The sequence below is a fragment of the Epinephelus fuscoguttatus genome, linkage group LG21, assembly GCF_011397635.1.
Source record: "Epinephelus fuscoguttatus linkage group LG21, E.fuscoguttatus.final_Chr_v1".
Lineage (NCBI taxonomy): Eukaryota > Metazoa > Chordata > Actinopteri > Perciformes > Serranidae > Epinephelus > Epinephelus fuscoguttatus.
The window spans coordinates 32,078,035-32,095,858 of NC_064772.1; the positions used below are offsets into that span (position 1 = coordinate 32,078,035).

The 17,824-nt window shown below is 41.0% G+C and overlaps 1 protein-coding gene across 1 annotated transcript; it reads left to right on the forward strand.

The window, feature by feature from the left end:
• The first annotated feature begins 1,222 nt into the window (after positions 1-1,222).
• On the forward strand, positions 1,223-16,424 carry rab18a (RAB18A, member RAS oncogene family). The gene is made up of 7 exons (XM_049564763.1): positions 1,223-1,461; positions 3,777-3,832; positions 11,130-11,191; positions 12,064-12,136; positions 13,023-13,141; positions 13,655-13,721; positions 14,442-16,424. Exons 1-7 carry the CDS (start codon positions 1,394-1,396, stop codon positions 14,609-14,611), a joined length of 615 nt encoding a protein of 204 aa, XP_049420720.1. The 5' UTR covers positions 1,223-1,393; the 3' UTR covers positions 14,612-16,424.
• The last annotated feature ends 1,400 nt before the right edge of the window (positions 16,425-17,824 follow it).

Genomic DNA, 17,824 nt, shown 5'->3' on the forward strand with positions numbered 1-17,824 from the left:
AAGCTAGACACACATAAGTCCATCATGTTTGGGTGGACTTTATAAAGAAAATAAAACGTACAATGTAGGGAGACCCATCAAACCTCGAGTTAATATTGGTATTGGTGATATTAGAGCTCAACAACGGTGTCTTAACTACTTAGAATTCCAAGCCAACATATCCGTAATATAATTTTGACTAGTAGTTGTTCTAATTAAGAACATAGACAGTTCATTTCTTACTACTGGAAATGTGTATAGTAGATCAATGTAGCTTACTGTAAAACTTCAATTAAAAGCCTAGTCCCAGTTAAAACCCATTCCCTTCTACTAGCCTGGTGTGGCTACAGTTTTTGACAAATAAAGCCCTGAATTGTGGAGAATCTAATCAAACTAACAATCTAAACAGTTAGCTCAAGTGTGTGGTCAATGATCCAGGTTTATACATCCAAAGAACTTCTATAAAAATGAACTGCTAGGAAACAAGACCAGGCCTCTAACTGAGACAGGCCTTTATTTGTCAAAATGTGCGGCCACAACAGGCTAGTAACTAGGCCTTTAATTGGGACTAGGCTTTTAATCTTAACTATTACAGTAATGAACTTTTACTACTGACTTCCATTCAAACTCAATAACAGATACCTATAATTTAATTTTGACGTGTTATAATGTCAAGTCGAAATGAGGCTATTAATCGACAAGTTTTGACTAGCTGTAATTCTAATTAATGATGTCTACAACTCACAAGTCTAATAGTTAATTTTTGATATTAACAATGTCATATTTTACCATAACAGCCTGCCAAGCACTGGTTCTTTAAAATAAAGTATTTAGTATTATGGACAAACTGTATAATAATAGCAATAAAAATAAATAAATAAAAAAAAAAAAAACATGAATTTTACTCACAGTATTTATGAAAAATGTTTAGAACAGAAACAACCAAAATTAATTAAATGCATATTAAAAGAAGCGATGAGAATCAATTGACCTTTTTTTCAATTAATTCAATGTATTGTATTTTAAGAATGATAATAAATTGAATTGAAATTAATTGAATTGAATTTGATTCCAAGTTTGTCCTGTTACAAATTAAAATACACATTTTCGGTATTTTTATACAAAAAACTTTGCCGACATCTTATATTTTATTACACATGACTCCCATGTGTTACAACAGCATGTGCTTCGTCACGTAGTCATATAGATAAGAAGATCATCTGATGCTCTCACACAAAGCGGAAGTGCCCAAAAGTCATACCGGAAACGGTTGGAGTGAGGCTTCTCACCAAGACGCTGTCAAACTATCTCTGTAGCGAGCTGTAAACAGGAGCGCAAGTTACTCAGGAGCATCGTTTTAAACCGGCTGTTTTAGCCTTTTATCGACAGTAACACCGCTCAACGTTGAAACAAAATGGAGGACGACACACTGACGACGCTGAAAATACTGATAATAGGAGAAAGCGGTGTTGGGAAGTCCAGGTAAGATGTGGTTATCTACAAGAAACTGATGTCGTGGCTCGATGCTAACGTTAGCTAGCTAGCGTTAGCTTAGCAGCAAACCAGATAGTGTGAGCTTTAAAGATGGTGCGGGATTTTTTTTTTTTTTTTATTACGGAGACGACTCGGCTTTTGTCGTCTCTTCTTCAATGTAAGAAAACAGCTCACATTGATGTTATTAAACAAAATAAGGCTTGTGGTTTAATGGCTGCCCGGCTAGCAAGAGCTAGCTGACATTAGCTTTAACTGTGACATCATCTTTGTTCATGTTTGACACAGTTGGTTGGAGATGTTGCAATCGAGACCACCTTTCATCACCGTCTTCATGGCCTTACTGCCACAGGACACACACTTACATAAGCCAACTGTGTGTTAGAGGATTTAATTAACGAGGAGCAGCAACAGTCTGTTATATTGTGGATAACTGCACTGGCCATGCCTGAACTATCCCTAGTTTTTTAATGTTAATTACTCTATCTGTCTTGTTCCTCCAAAATCAAGTGCTTCACACATCATTATAAATTAAACACGTCTGTATAAAATATCTTAATGTAAAGGGTCATGGTTGAGCAAGCTTGGCCTCTCCAGAGGGACTTAAAGCCTGTACAGCTCTCACCACACAGTTGCCTTTGCCATTATGTGGTATTCAGTGGTCCTTGTTAGCAACCGCAAATCAGCCTAATATCCAAAGCAGAGCATAATGTTTTTACCAACTTCGCCTTGGCAGTTTACATCATGCAGCATGCCAACAGAGCGCCTGGTCAGGTCCGCTGGTCTCCGAGACTGTGGTCCAGACTGCGTGAAAGAATCCTGATAGCCAGCCTGAGCCATCAACCATCACATTGCAAACGATGGTATCAAGTACAGCGTGCCTTCCATGGTCGTAGCACGGTACATGGGTAATGAGCTGCCCAGAGCTTTATTGTAAGCCTTCTGACAAGTGAACTGTCTGGCCAGATAACAAAAAAAATCATCTTTCACTGCACTGATGACCAAGCCTCTGGTTCTCAAAGTAATAAAGCGTAACATGAACCACAAAGGGTGTAGGGAGTTTTATGTTGTAATCACAAAACTAGGATCTTCATCATGATCAAAAAGGGATTTGAGAATACCCTTCATCTTGTGGTAGCCCAGAAGGTTGTAAGCAGTCTCAAATGTTTGACCTAATACGTGTGCTTTACATCCCAGAATGTGTGCAGCAATGTTTCCACAGTGTTTCGTCACTTCTTTCTTCCTACACTCACTTTTTTTATTGATCCCATGTAGATCATTTCTTGATTACACCACACAGCTGTAATTTCAGTCTTGGGTGCGCGCCTGTTTTAGTTAAACGATAGAAATTTGCTCTCACATTTTCTCCAGCAGTGCTGCGAGTTTGCTTACTGTGATGGCAGCTCTGCATTGACTGAACGCAGAGAAGAGACTCAGTTCATGCCAACACCATAACATTGAGCTAGGTTTGCTTATATTTCCAGAAAACAGAAGAATTTTGTGGCGAGCTGTGCTCTACGCTGTGCATCATCCAGGCCAAAGACGTTGTTTCCAGAATGCAATTTTGTATTATTATTAAATAGGCTTTTGCTTAATACAATAAACAAATTCAGGCTGTGATTAGTTTCAAATGTCATCACTTGAATTATCCTGGGCCAGTTGTGCTATTGTCAAGTAGGCACACTGACTGATTTTTGAACAGCGCACAGATATTTAATTTGTTTCCCCGCAATCCGTAGAAGCTCTTAAATCATCGGGGAGATGTCTGCCTGGCAGGGAATACACAAGTTTCATTTTACCTGAACAAATGACCTACACAGAGCACATTTCGAACTTGGCTGTCTCGGAGCGCAGCTCATCGGCTGCATGGACCTCAAACAAACACTCATTGCTCCAGCATCCCTCCTGATGGCCCATGAGGAATAATAAGACAATTATGCCTGGGTCAAGGGAGAGGAGTGAGCTTATCCCCATCATCAGCGCTGTGATTAAGGCCTTTGCACTTGATTAGTCATAGTTAAGAAATGAACCCTGTCCTCCTGACTGCAATCTAACTGTGACATCATCTTGTGTACGTAATGCAAGTGAAGGACAAAGTGATCAATATGAAGAGATAGAGATACAGAATTCAATAAGTCTGGTGCCACAGGACAGGTAATGTGAACCAAGCAAATGGGAATCTGATGCCACATCACAAGCCTGGTCAATCTGTGTGGAATAGAATTACTGAAAAATGCCATTCTGATATGTTTGGCAGTGATTCACAGTAAGTCTTAATGTAATTGTTTCCTTCTTCCTCTCAACAGCCTCCTCCTGAGATTCACAGATGACACATTTGACCCAGAGCAAGCAGCAACAATAGGTGAGTAACACATGAGGTCAGGTAATGAGACAGTGAAGGTAAGGTTTTGTGCATCAGACGGTGGCAACTGCAAGACCGTTATCACCGGAGTCAGTATGAGAGTGTGTGTGTGTGTGTGTAAAAAGATATTTATTAGGGCATTTTGCCTTTAATGGGCAGGACAGGTCAGTTTTGAAAGGGGGAAAGCGAGGGGGATGACATGCAGCAAAGGGCCACAGGCTGGACTCGAACCCAGGCCACTGCGGCAACGGCCTTGTATATGGGGCGCCTGCTCTACCCACTAAGCCACCGACGCCCCGTGAGCCACAAACTTTAAAGGGACAGCTCATCCTGAAATCAAAAATAGATATTTTTCCTCTTCTTATTAATTAGTTTTTGTGTGAGTCGCTGAGTGTTTTAGATATCATCCAACGGGATGCCTGCCTTCTGAGTACCACCAGTTGGTCCAGGAGCTTCTCCTCCATGATGGATTTTTCCAGGCATATTTTAGGATTACTCGGGGGCACTTTGACAACCTGCTGTTTAAAGAGATGATGTGGGGTGCTTCTTGGCTTTGAGTTGAAGTTCGTTCAGAGTACTCCAGCAAAAATGTTAGGTGCCTAGAGCACAGAAACGTGAGGCGCGTCGGAACGCAAAAACTGCGAGCAAAAAGCTTCATTGTTATAAAAAACAATTACAAAAAGCCGCCTCCAGCTGCTGAAACACTTTCTGTGTGATCAGAAAGCAGTTAAGGACAAACAGAATTTATAATTTACACTGAAATAATTATGAGTAACGCATTTTGCTTATTCATGAAGGACACTGGCAAATGGGTGGTGTGGTCGTAAACTTATCAACTCATAGATTAATAATCGTATATAAGAATGGACAAAGTGTGTACATGGTAAGGACTGTTGTAAGTGCATCTGATAGGTAGAAATACATATTAACATACAGTGAGTGCATGTTTTTTCCCCCCATGATTTTATTATTTATTTAGTACACCTCAGGTAAAGCTCTGATGTAACAGCTCAGCCATAAATTTCACCTTTAAAAAGATATTAATGATCAGTTTTGATTGACACTGTATGTTATTATTAAAGTTTGCAGTGATTATGAACTCTGCTGCATCATACTGAGAGGTGTTTCTAATGTTTAGCTCACCCCATTTACAAACACGAGGGGCGAAGATCATGAGAAAGACATTTCAGTATAATGCAGGCCAGCACAACACCACCAATAATTACAGTAATAACACACGGTTAAAGTAACACCTCTCTGAAAGTCTCAACAAAAAAAAGGGGAGAATATGTGGCTGAGGTGTTGTACTGGGTTACATTAGATCATATAGGTGTATCTAATAAAGTGTCAAAGGAGTGTATTTTAATTTAAAAGTATATTTAACATAGTACCTTGTAAATTTAGTAAACAATAATAGGTTAGAATATCCCTGGAGCTCTGTTAATATTACAGCAGTCTGTCTGCACACTAAATGCCAGTGCCATTAATTGGCAGAGAGAGCTCGTTAGGTCTGTCAGAATATTTGTGCTGGCCAGTAAACTGTCTGGAGTTTTTTAAGAACTGTAAATGACCACCAGGCCGAACGATAAGGGAAAATAATCTAATAGTGATTGTCTTTGTTAGACCGATATTACATCTGGTTTCTAATCTTCCTCCTTATCTGAATTACTGATATTGTTATTGAATTATAAACATGAATCTGACTGTTCTCCTGTCAGTAACAGTTTTGTGTTAAATCACACAAACTGAAGTGCACACTGACAACAGCTGTGCTGCTCAAAAATATTTACATAACTCGAATCCTTGTTGTAAACATGTTGTTCATTGTTGCTGCCTCAGCCTCCAGACTGTGGTCAGGACGCTGATGCTCACTTCAGGGCTGACCCTCCTGCACTTCAGCCAGCAGTTGGGAAGCAGAACACAAACCAAACTCAGTCCTCTTAAAGTGCACCAACAGAAAAGGGACTCAGTTCTCTTTCTGTTCACACTATAGCCTATATATGTATTGACGTGGTTTATTTTTTAAAATTTGAAGTGGCACTGCAGTGCGGTTATGAAGCCCCTCACTTCAGATGAACTTTGAGGAAACCTTAGTGTTTCTGTGCTGTAGGCTGTTGCTATTTGATGTACTCTACATTCCACATCTGGAGACATGCAGTATCTTCCGTGGACCAAACTACTCCTCATCCTGCGTCCTCGCAAGCGTTAAGGCCAACTTGGTTTTGTCTGTTTTTTCAAGCGTCCCAGTGCAACAGCATGTGATCTAGAGGGCTAAATACATGACAGAGAGCAAAGTGAACCTGGAGCGCTTTGTGTTCACAAGGCACAGGTTAAGTAAACCGCACTGCAAATGTGAAGTGAACCTCACTTTCAGGTTCAGACCATTGAGTACAGTTTGCTTCAGAGGGGTCTGAGTTCTCTTGGAGTGTTCACATATGCGTAAAAAAAGGAGTCTCCACTCAGAGTCTGTTTAGAGGGCTGGAAAGGACCAAGTGTGAAAACACCTCTAGGTCCTGTTTATACGCCTGCGATTTCAACTGAAAACGGTAAACTTTAGTCGTGTTTTGGCTGATCATTTACACAACAGCAGTATTTTGGGTGCCAATGTTTTTAAAATGGGTTCCAGAGTGCAATTTTTTGGAAAAAATGTCATATAAACTTGAAATATGCAGTTCCTCTGAAAACTGAGACTTTTCACACATGCGCATTATTGTTCCAGTCACTAGGCATGCGCGAGAAACTCGACCATCACAACAACAATGGCGGACTCTTGAGCTCTGTTTGTGCTGCTCACCCTGTTGAATCTATCAAGATTATCGTCTGTCCTGACAAACGTGCGTGAGGTTGCCATTTTGTTTGTTTATACATCACTGCTCTGTAGAAGGAGGCGCATGTGCACAAACGCATGTTGTTTCATTACAGAGTCACACTGCCAACTACTGGCCTGGCATGTGTACTACAGCGTTTTTGGTCATCTTTGTGGATCCGTGTGCATGGTGATTGTTATCAAAACGTTGTCATCAAAACAAAAATGAGAAACTATTTAGTTTTCAGTGGATGGTTTTTGTGTAAACCTGACCTTGAGTCTTGATGAGCTGCAGCATTCATTGGACAAACTGAAACCTACACTGCACATTTACAACACTTGACAACTTTACCACTAACTTGTTATTGTTTCTGATCGTCAACACCTGTTTGCTTTGAGCGCATCCACCCTCACTCGCTACGCACACGTTACCCTACTCTTTCAACAATGTAACACATAAACATGTGGACTGCACTTAAACCCGGGCTTGGCCATTTTCACACCATACTAGCATTAAACCTTGTGATGTGGCATTTCTTCATCTACGCTCATTCCCATATGTCACATGGAGTGTAAGGCAGTTTGTTTGCACCAAGTTTTTCAGTTCTTTAAGAGCTGATAAGTGAGGCCAAGTGCCAAAAACTGAAGTTCTTCGAAAGGCCACTAAAGGTTGGCTCAGGAAGCTAGTCAATTCCGTAGACGCCCATGGGAAAATACCCAAATATACATCAGAAGTGAATGTGTTTACAGTAGGGCTGCCGCGATTAGTCGACTAATCGATGACTAATCGACTATTAAAATAATCGGTGACTATTTTAGTAGTCGACTAATCGGTTTGAGTCATTTTTCATAGAAAAGTACTATAAAAGTACCCCAAAATACTCTTATTGCAGCTTCTTACGTTCAGATATTGGCAGCTTTACACACTCTCCCGTGACGGTGAACTAAAACCCTTTGACGTGAGTATGAAACAAGACATTAGATGACATAATTTTGGGGTTTGGGAGAGACAGACTGACATTTTTCAACATTTTAACACATTTTTCGATAAAAATGATTAGTCGACTAATTGAAGAAATAATCGACAGATTAGTCGACAATGAAAATAATCGTTAGTGGCAGCCCTAGTTTACAGCCTGGTACAAATATGGTTTTGATCTTTAAAGCTAATTTCAGAATTCATGATGACTATAAGGGGAATGAATATTTGTATAACTCACCCGTTTGCATTTTATAAAGGCTCCAAGTTACGCAGAATTAAGGGCGGGCTGCTTTGAGTGACAGGCTGTCTGCTGATAGTGTCCTCGGCTTCTCAGTCAGATCCACCTTTCGTCCAAATATGGTCACTTCTGGCTCCAAAAAACAAGAATGTGAGTTCACAAACCACTGTGTGATGTCATGGTAGCTACGTCCATTATTTTTACAGTCTACAGTGTGCATGTAAAGCCCACAGGAGCAGGTGTTTCTGATCCTCTGGTGGGTCAGATTGTTGAACAGATTTGAATTCAATTAATGGTTCAGCCTTACCGCCGACAACAAAGGCTACCACATTCAGTAAAATAGACAAACTGTTCTCCAGTCTGCCTCTTGGTCATCTGTAGGCTCGGGTGAAGCTGCTGGCAGATCCCGTACTGCACAACAATCCACAAAATGACAGAACCCTTGTGATCTGCTCCAGGACTAGAATTAGCTCAATCACCACACTCGCTTCTTGAGTCAGTTACACACCCAGTATTTATTGCAAATAATTTAAATCAGAAATTGAAAGTCAAAGATTTTTTTCTCATACTGGAATCAAAGTGAAGCTGAGGTCACAGCACAGAAATTTGGCCTGTTAGATCTGCTGTAAGAAGGTATGAGCATTTGGCGAGCTGTAAGTAAAAGCTACCATGATACCACACACCCACACAGCCACGAAGCTCTTTGATTTATTTCAAACTTAATGAGGAGTTTGGAAAAAACTCCTGCAGAAGACCAGATGATCCATCTTATCCAGTGAAATTGTGAACTTAGTGGTACGTTTTTTTTCCGAAGTGGATGTTTTTACAAAATTCTGGTGGATCTGCGAATGATATCATCTTTTTAAATGGTATAAATCATTTGATAAACCGAGGACACGCCTGCTACATTTTCTGGTGGCCTTGAGGTTTATGTTTATTAAAGCATTCAACATGTCGAGATTTATTTTGCACCATAACTATTGTGATTTTCGTGAAGCGCTTGTAGCTCACAATGCCGTCTTTGTTAAACCGACTCAAACACAGATTCCAGGAGAGGTTGAAACAGTTAAATGTTTTTTTTCCAAGGTTAAGGCATGGATCTCTGCTGTTTGACTTGGCCAGCTGCGACTCTTTGCCAAACAGATGTCTTTATTGGCGTTAAGCCTCCTTCATTGACTCGAGTTCCCTCATTCAGACAGAAATCACATTTAATCTGGCGTCACTTGATCTCAATTAATCTACAGTATTTTCATCCCTGCCACCTAAAGCAGTGCAGCTGAGGTATTTCTTCCAGTGATAATAGGTTTCTCAGAACATTGTCACATTAGCACACAGTGTATTAATGGTATTAAATAGGCGGGGGTGAATCACAGCAACACTTACGTCATCTTTTGCTTTTAATGAGGTTACAGATTCTCGGCAGACAGGTTAGCACGCCGTCTGTCTCGTCACTCTCATTCATAAGCTTATCGCCTGCTGACAGCTGCATGTATTGTGATGCTCTCAGTGTTATATCATACAACAAAGGGCTGTTCTCAGGTCAGATCAGCTCAGTTGACTCCAGCTGTAGTGGCATCTTGTTGTGTTGTGATATCACAAACAGATGCGTTACTGTATGTTCCCTGGAAAAGGCCCGTCTGACTTTGTGCTGGACGAAAGCAGGAGAGACTCGTCCAGGTTCAGGGAAATGTTCAGCGTAAACTCATCTCCACATGCATCTGGCAGTGGTATCTGAGCAACCCTGCTGGACTGGAGGAAGAGCTAGCTGTTGTGATTGACTGTGTGAACAGACTGTATATTTGTGTGTGTGGCACCCACACTGTACGTCGTATATCCTCGGCCTGTCTTAATGTCCCTTTTCTCCTCCTCTGTTCTGGCTCAGGACTGAATTCCCCTCCCTAGCCCCAGATGTAAAAACAAGCCCAACACAAGTGTACATTTCCCTGGTAAATCTGTCAGTGGATATGTCATCCAGACACTGTACGCTCTGCTCGCTGAGACACTGCACAAAGGCAAGAGGAGATTTACTTGTTGCAGGGGAGGGGGACAACATCGTTACGTTCATGTAAATGTCTGGTTCTTTTGGACCTGGTTGAAACTTTAGGGGTGAATAATGATTCTCAAAACCAGTGCATAGGTGGTGGATTTTTATTGTTTAATGCAGACCTTGATTTGTTTCCGTTTGGGATATTAAACCACACACCGTCCCTGTGTGGTGGATATACTGTACATACACAGGACATACGATGGGCATAATGCCAGTGTGAAAAGCGGAGGTTAGCAGAAGTTCATATCAGCTAATGCAGGATGAGGTCATCATGACAGTAGGGGTGTGTCATATCATCTTGTTCATGATAATACCGGTATATTTTTAAAAATATGAAAAATTCATATTGTGATACTCGCGATGTTTCGACTTGTTAACATATTGATGTCATACTGTTACCCACGGCAACAGCAAGCATAGCTGAAAGTGAAATTATTACCGACTCCGGATGTTGTCAAAAAGAGGAGCAGCTTCAGTAGTGTGGAATAAACTGTGGCGTCCTGAATGTTTTATGAACAGCCCCGGACTTCTCAGACTCTTTTAGTGACTTAGCGCTCAGAGGGAACTCATTCAGCGGCTCCTCTGGCAGCAGCACAGCGTCTCTCCCTCTCCTCTCTCGCCGTGCGCACACACGAGTCGGTGTTGTTTTGTCATAAACCTTTGGTAACGTGATGCTTGCTGCTCGACAACAAACTCCATATATGTGAGTGTGTGATAGTTGTGGTATCATAACAGCCTGTCACAGGTTACAGCGTGATGATTAGAGGAGAAATGGCAGAGCATAAACGTCCAGGTGGGAAAAAAAAAATCATTTAGGATTTTACTAAAAGAAGGAAATCACCTGTTGATTTATATATGTAGATCCCAGGGGACATTTTTGTATTTGGGAGCTGTTTAAATGTGTAATTTGTGGTAGATTTTATTTAGTTGAACTATTAATATTTTAACAGGATCTGAATTTCACTCTGAGTTACTGTTGTTGTTCACTAACTAAAGAAATGAGAGATCATATTTGAAAGCAAACTGTAAAACTATGTGACTTATTTTGTTGCAGTACTGTTTTCTTAAATCAATAATAAAATATATGTTTTTTAATATATTTGTCACATCGTCAAGAATATCGTTATCGCAAAAATACCCTGAAATATTATGATGTTATTTTAGGGCCATATCGCCCTCCCTTACATGACAGCATGTGTGATTGACTTGCATTTCATTGGCTAGGTGTCGACTTCAAAGTGAAGACCATCACCGTGGACGGGAACAAGGCAAAGCTGGCGATATGGGTAAGTGTCAAACACTGTTCACTGTTTGTTCACTCTCGTTACGTCCCAGTGAAATGGAAGTTAGAGCGTCTTTAGCATTGATACTGTGACATATTTCTGGGGGAAATGTATCATTTGAGCAGTTTACAGTTGCAAGAGGGATTAATTAAAATCTTTTGCATTTGATTGGACCGATAAAAAGTAGGCGAGCTTATAGTTCAGCAGCTGTAATGAACTTTTGGCTTCACACACGCCTTCCTCACAGTTAGATCAGGAGGAGGATGAGGACTGCCACATTGTTTTGGTTATGAAAACAAAGGTTTAACCCACTTATATCCAGACACACATCTCTTCCAATCTCTCTTTATTTTGCTCTGTTAGCTGCTACAACCTGTGTTGCTCGCTAGTTGCCCAAAGTCACGTATGATAAGGTGAACTTTTGTAAAGACTCGAGTGCAGGATGTGTCACTGAACATTTAAAACTGTTCTACAGGAAGTGAAAAGTGATACTGACTTTTTAAAAAATATATATTTGGCAAATACCATGAGATAAATGATCAGTTAACACAGACGCACATGATTGAAACTGGGAAATTGTATTCATCATTTCACTTGGCCTCTGAGTAACGCTCATGAAACAAAAATGTGGCTCCTCTCCGTCTGTCAGTGCAGAGATAAACTATCAAACTCCTCCACGGCTCCCTCTGCCTGTTCCCTCAAGTGGCCACAAGATGGCGCTTACGTAACACAGATTTCTTCCTACATGCTGGTTGAGGGACACAGAGGAGTCAGACTTGTTGTTTATGTCCGTCTGCCCCGGTTTTCCTTCTGTCTGAGCCTCCAGTTTTCCCTGCGAGTGTGTCCAGTAGTGCTGAGCCGTTTGTGTTTTGCAGGACACTGCAGGACAGGAGCGCTTCCGAACCCTGACGCCTAGTTACTACCGCGGTGCTCAGGGAGTCATCCTGGGTAAGCCAAGCTGTTGACGCTATCATGGTTCAAGCACCTGTGTGTGTGTGTGTGTGTGTGTGTCTCAGTGTGTGTGTGTGCCCTTCTTCACTTCAGAGTCAGGCCCCTGGTTGTAAAGAGAGTGATGGCTTTTCATCCTGTGACCCACACACACACGCACACACTCTTCTTGCCTCTCTTTCTCTGGTAGTTAGTTTATACCCTTAAGTCAGACTCATATGGACATGCATGTACAGCATGTATACACACACACACACACACACACACACACACAGACACACACACACACACACACACACACACAGGAACTAAGTTAAACCTTTAAAACAGACTTCCTCTGCAGCTTATGGTTTTTGACCACTCTAATGATATATAGAAACACAAGGCGCCGTGCTATAGCACAGGGATTATGAGAGCTCCCAGTGTGACACTATCAGAAGCCTTCAAGCCCTTTGGTTTTATCAGCCATGTATTTTTAGTTGGATAACAGTTTATTTTAGTTATTTATTTTGTCTTAATTTGTTGTAGCTTTTTAAATACCTCAGAATTATTAGAAGTGTTATCAGGTCTGTTTTTTATTTAAATAACTAATCAAATATGTTCTGTTGGACTTAATCATTCTTGAAAACACTGTTTTAATTGTCTTGTATGTGTACATAAACTGTTAATACTGCAAAACAGTGCCATGATTACACTGGTTTAATTATTCCCATGCTGCAAAATTAACCTTTTGTACCATCATTGATTCAGAGATGGAAAATTCCCGAAGCCTTTCCTGTAGTCTTACTCAGAACCAAATGTGTCGTCAACTTATCTTGGAAATGTACGATGTGTGTATGTGTTTGTCTTCATCCTGAGCATGTCTCCTTCATTTGGCTTTGCACAGTGTACGATGTCACACGGCGGGAAACCTTTGCCAAGCTCGACAACTGGCTCAACGAGCTCGAGACGTACTGCACGAGGAACGACCTGGTGAAAATGCTCGTGGGGAATAAAATCGATAAGGTGAGTGTTTGTGGTGATGTATTAAGTGTGTTCTCACTCAGGTTTACGAGGCTGTTTGATTAAAAAGGAGCAGCACATTATGATTTTTTTAATTGTTTAATTTGTTATTTTTAATGGTCTTATTATGCACTTTCTGTCTGATGTTACAGATCTATAGATAAAACAGGAATATACAGTAACTCTGCACAAACACATTTTCACCAAAGAGGAAAATAAATCGCCAAAAATAAGTATCTTTAAGAATAAAACTCAGCTTACAGCCAGTTGACAAATTACCGAACTAAACGACCGTGGCAGACCCACTTTCATATTTTTGGCAGCAGCTCCTTCACCAGGATACCAGAATCAGTCAGTGGGGATAAAAATGCCCACTAAGTAGAGCATTATGAATTTATTGTGTCCTGTTCTTTGTCTGCGAAAATCACTTTTCCTCTCTGCCCCGTGACGACCACAGTAGCTGACAGCTCCGCCCCGGCAGACCTCAAATAAGCCATTACCTCTCTTTTGTTTTAGGAAAACCACGAGCTAGACAGGGCCGAAGGGCTGAAGTTTGCAAGAAAACATTCCATGCTTTTTATAGGTAAGTCAGGAGGATTCCCTTCTCCGCAAAGACCTGCTGGGCATGAGTTACAGCAGACTACTACACAGGGGGAAACAGCTTTTGAAATAACTATCATGCTTGCTGAGGAATGCTCGCATAGTTCTATTAATAAAACAGGCGTCATATATCATCTTCCACGCACTCTGTTGTTTTCCCCATGCTTTTGTTTTTCACATTTGTCAGTAAAGGACTACTGGAAAAAGTCAAAGTGACTTGTGCTAGTTTTTACTGTCATCGAGTGCTGAAGAATTATTTTAAAAATGTTTGTTGAAATGGAAAGAATTCACTCTAATCTTTCCCAGTATGTTAATTCCGATTTGGCTTTTTTAATGTCACTGATTTCTTTATCCTATGATTATTACTGTTTCATAATGTTTCTGGTTTCATCATGTTGTGTAGCCGGGGTGGACAATATCCCCTAATGACCTCCTAAGGTTCACTATTAGCGTCCGGGGACTGACAGTTATTGTGGAGACATTTTCCACCACTCGCCCTTTCACTCCGGCACATGATGACATCAAGATGCAGACATTACCAGTTGTTGTATCTGTATCTCATCTTCTTTTCCTCCTTCTCTTTTAATCCACTTCATTTCTCTCCTCTCTTGTTTTTCCTCTCCTCTCCTCTGTGTTTGTTTTTGTCCCTTCCCTCCTCTTTTTTCTCCTCCTTTATTTTCCCCTCCTCACTCTGTCCTTCCAGAGGCGAGTGCTAAAACCAGGGACGGTGTTCAGTGTGCGTTTGAGGAGCTGGTGGAGAAGATCATCCAGACGCCCGGCTTATGGCAGAGCGAGAACCACGGCCGAGGAGTCCAGCTCACCGACGAAGACGCGGGAGGCGGAAGCTGCGGCGGCTACTGCTCCCTGGTCTAGACGACGCACACATACACAAATACATTCACACACACACACACACACGTGTTCAAACATACATGTGAGTACCACACACAGTGCCACACAAGCATACACACAAACACACTTGAAAGAACAGCCCCCCCCCTCCCACTGTGTGCTGTCCTGAGCTGAGCTCCCTCCTCAGACATGAAGGCGAGGTCCAACTGTCTCCCCTCCACTGAGCTGTAAGGGTTGACCGTCCACACACACACACACACATACACACACACATACACACACTACCTGTGTTCACACAGACACAACTTTTTGCACACTTTCTAATAACAATGCTGCGCTAAAATGCAAACGCAGCTCAGCCTTCCTCTTAATGGAATTTGAGTGAGTTTTTCTCTCCTCTGTTTTGTTTCGAGTTTAAAGTTTTCTGCAGTTTGGGGTCCTTGGTCCAAATATTAACTGTTCTCATTTCATACGTGTGATTTACTCAAAGCAGTGCAGTGAAACAAGTCCAAAAGTGTAAACCAAAGTTTGTCAGGCGTGTGGCTAAATGTCTCAGGTATGATAATGAGAACGGAAAGTTTTGACCAAGGGTTCCCTCTCGTTTCCAGCATGCTTATTGTCCTCGGAGCACCTTGCCTTAGTGAGCACATCTGTATCAATGCAGGGCCGACTTTTCCTCCAGTGTTTGTCTTTCCCCTGCGTTGTCCCGTGCTTGGTCCCGATCCTGCCCGCAGACTCTCTGAACATTGTGCTGCTTATGGAGAAGCTTATCAAGCCAAGCCATCTTGTATCCCATCTCACCACTCTCCGTCTGAAGCTTGGATCATGTGTCTCTGTTGTCCACACAACTGCCTCATTTCTTCAGAATATAATAGAGTTACCAACCGTCTGGAATGACGTTTTACTACTTTTATTGACTTGGACTTCAAACTTTTGGTGTTTTTTTGAAGAGCGCATAAATCAAAGAGATTGGCACCAGCGAGCTTTCCACTGGGTGCCGAAGAAGAGGGAACCTCTTAAAATTGCACGCCTTTTGTTGTAACGAGTTGCTTTAATGGAGTGCGACCTACTGGCACTCCCTCACTCAGACAGATAATATCAGTAATAACACTACTATGGTTTTTCATATAGATCCCTTTGACTGGACAGAGACAAAGGAAAAGTGTTCAATATTAGACGGGGCAGTGAGTCATAAGGGTGTTTCCACTGAATTTGGAAAATCAAAGCAAAAGCTGTGTGCTCCACACTGCTAATGGATTTCACAGTACTCCTATCTCTGTATTTGTATCCGAGGCGCAGTTATAAATGTACTGTACCCCTGACCCCTGACCTCTGACCATGTTTGTCGTATTCGAGTGCTGGTGTGTTCCGGGAAATTCTGGGAAATGTAGTTCTGAGAGATTGATCTTCTAACAGGGACGGTGAAAATGACATGGATGCAAGCATGTCTTATCACAAGTTGTTTTTTTAATCTGTTTTTAATTGCATGGAAAACTCTGCGTGCCATTTATTTGTATTTGTTTGTCCAGTGAACGGCCTCCAGAGGCTGTTTACTATAAACACTTTAACTTATATTTAGCTTAAATGTAAAAGGTTGCGTACCATTTGAATTTAATGGTATAACAAAACAAAAAGGAAGTAGGCTTTTACTTATTTAACTCGTATAGCTGTCTTTTTTGTCTTCAGAAATGTGTTGAAACCTTGTAAATTGTGTGTATTTTAGGAATTTGGTGGGAGAATTCCTGTATGAATTGTAAAGCTGAATGTAAACATATTTCACTACAAACCGCCCTGTGTATTAAACTAAATAAAATTCTTTTTTAAGCAAACACAAGTGAATATTTTGGTTTTAATGCAGCTCCAAGCTGAAACATCTGTAACTCCAAGAGCCAGGGATAAGTATTTTTTAGTAATTGGCTGTCATTAACTTTGCTGTGGTGGTTGCCATGTTGGAAATGTCACTGTTAGGTGATGGGTTTTTCACTCCGCACCCTTCACATTCCTCTGTCCTCAGAATAAAGACCTGTGTTTAAACAGTGTCCGAGGAGCCCTCAGACCCCAGACGTGTGATCTACCTAAATCATCTTTTTGGCAGACTTCTCAGGAAACACCACCACAGCCATAACTCACTCTACCAGTGCTTTAACTGGGATGTGCATAATTCCTGGGCGATTATGAAAGGGTCAGAGCTGGCAGCGAGAATGAGGGACTCTTCCCTTGTAGCATATCCCTCATCTCCTGCCACAGTCCAGGCAGCCGTCTGGAAATATGTCTCAGTCAAACAACAACGGAGGCACACGGCATAATAATGCCTTCATGTGGTCCAACCATGTGCTGAGCGGTAGCACTGCTGTTTCCTCATGCCTACACTGGAAAAACATCAGCTGCTCCAACGGCTGAGCTGACGGGTTCGATATTTTCTGAGAATAAGTTATAAAGCTGGTTGATTCACATTCTTTTATAGCCACATCATGAGAAGTAGGGCAGCGTGTAGTAGCCTTCAAAATATACAGTCACTGCCCTTTAAAAACTGAGTAATGCCTCTTTTTGGTGCACAAGCAATGTCAGAAATGCTATCTAACACAGAACTGACTACTAATAGGGCTGCAACAGAATAATTTTCTATCAGTTATTGATTTTTTTTTTTTTTTTTAATCTATAAACGTCTGCAGGTTTTTGAAAAGGCATACAGTGTCTTCAATTCAGTGTCATAATTATAAGGGCCTTAAAGGTCGTTAAATAGTCTTAAATTTAAATTTGTGAGGTCATAATAGCCGCAAACATTTTATCTCATTTCACTTAAATTTTCCACCTTTTAATTTCTTTGAGTCAAAATGAGCACTTGGGTGTGGAGGTCCACATTTCTGATGTTACAAATCTTTGGAACTAATACAGAGGTTTTACTTTATAATTGAACTTAACTGTTGGCAAGATGTAGATTAACCGTTTGGTCTTAAACTTGGTTTAAAACCAGTATCTGACACCTGTAGGACACCCTGTATAGGATGTCTGAAAAAACTGAAAAATATGAAAATAAATTCCAACAGCTCATGGTGACGTCTTCAAATGACTTGTTTTGTCCAACCAACTCTCCCTAACCCAAAGATACTCATTTACAATCAAATTGAACAGAGAAGAAAAGGAAATTTTTGCATTTGAGAAGCTTGAATTTTTTTTCTTAAATGATAAATTACTTGAATAATTTAACAGTTTTATGTTCAATTTTCATTTTAT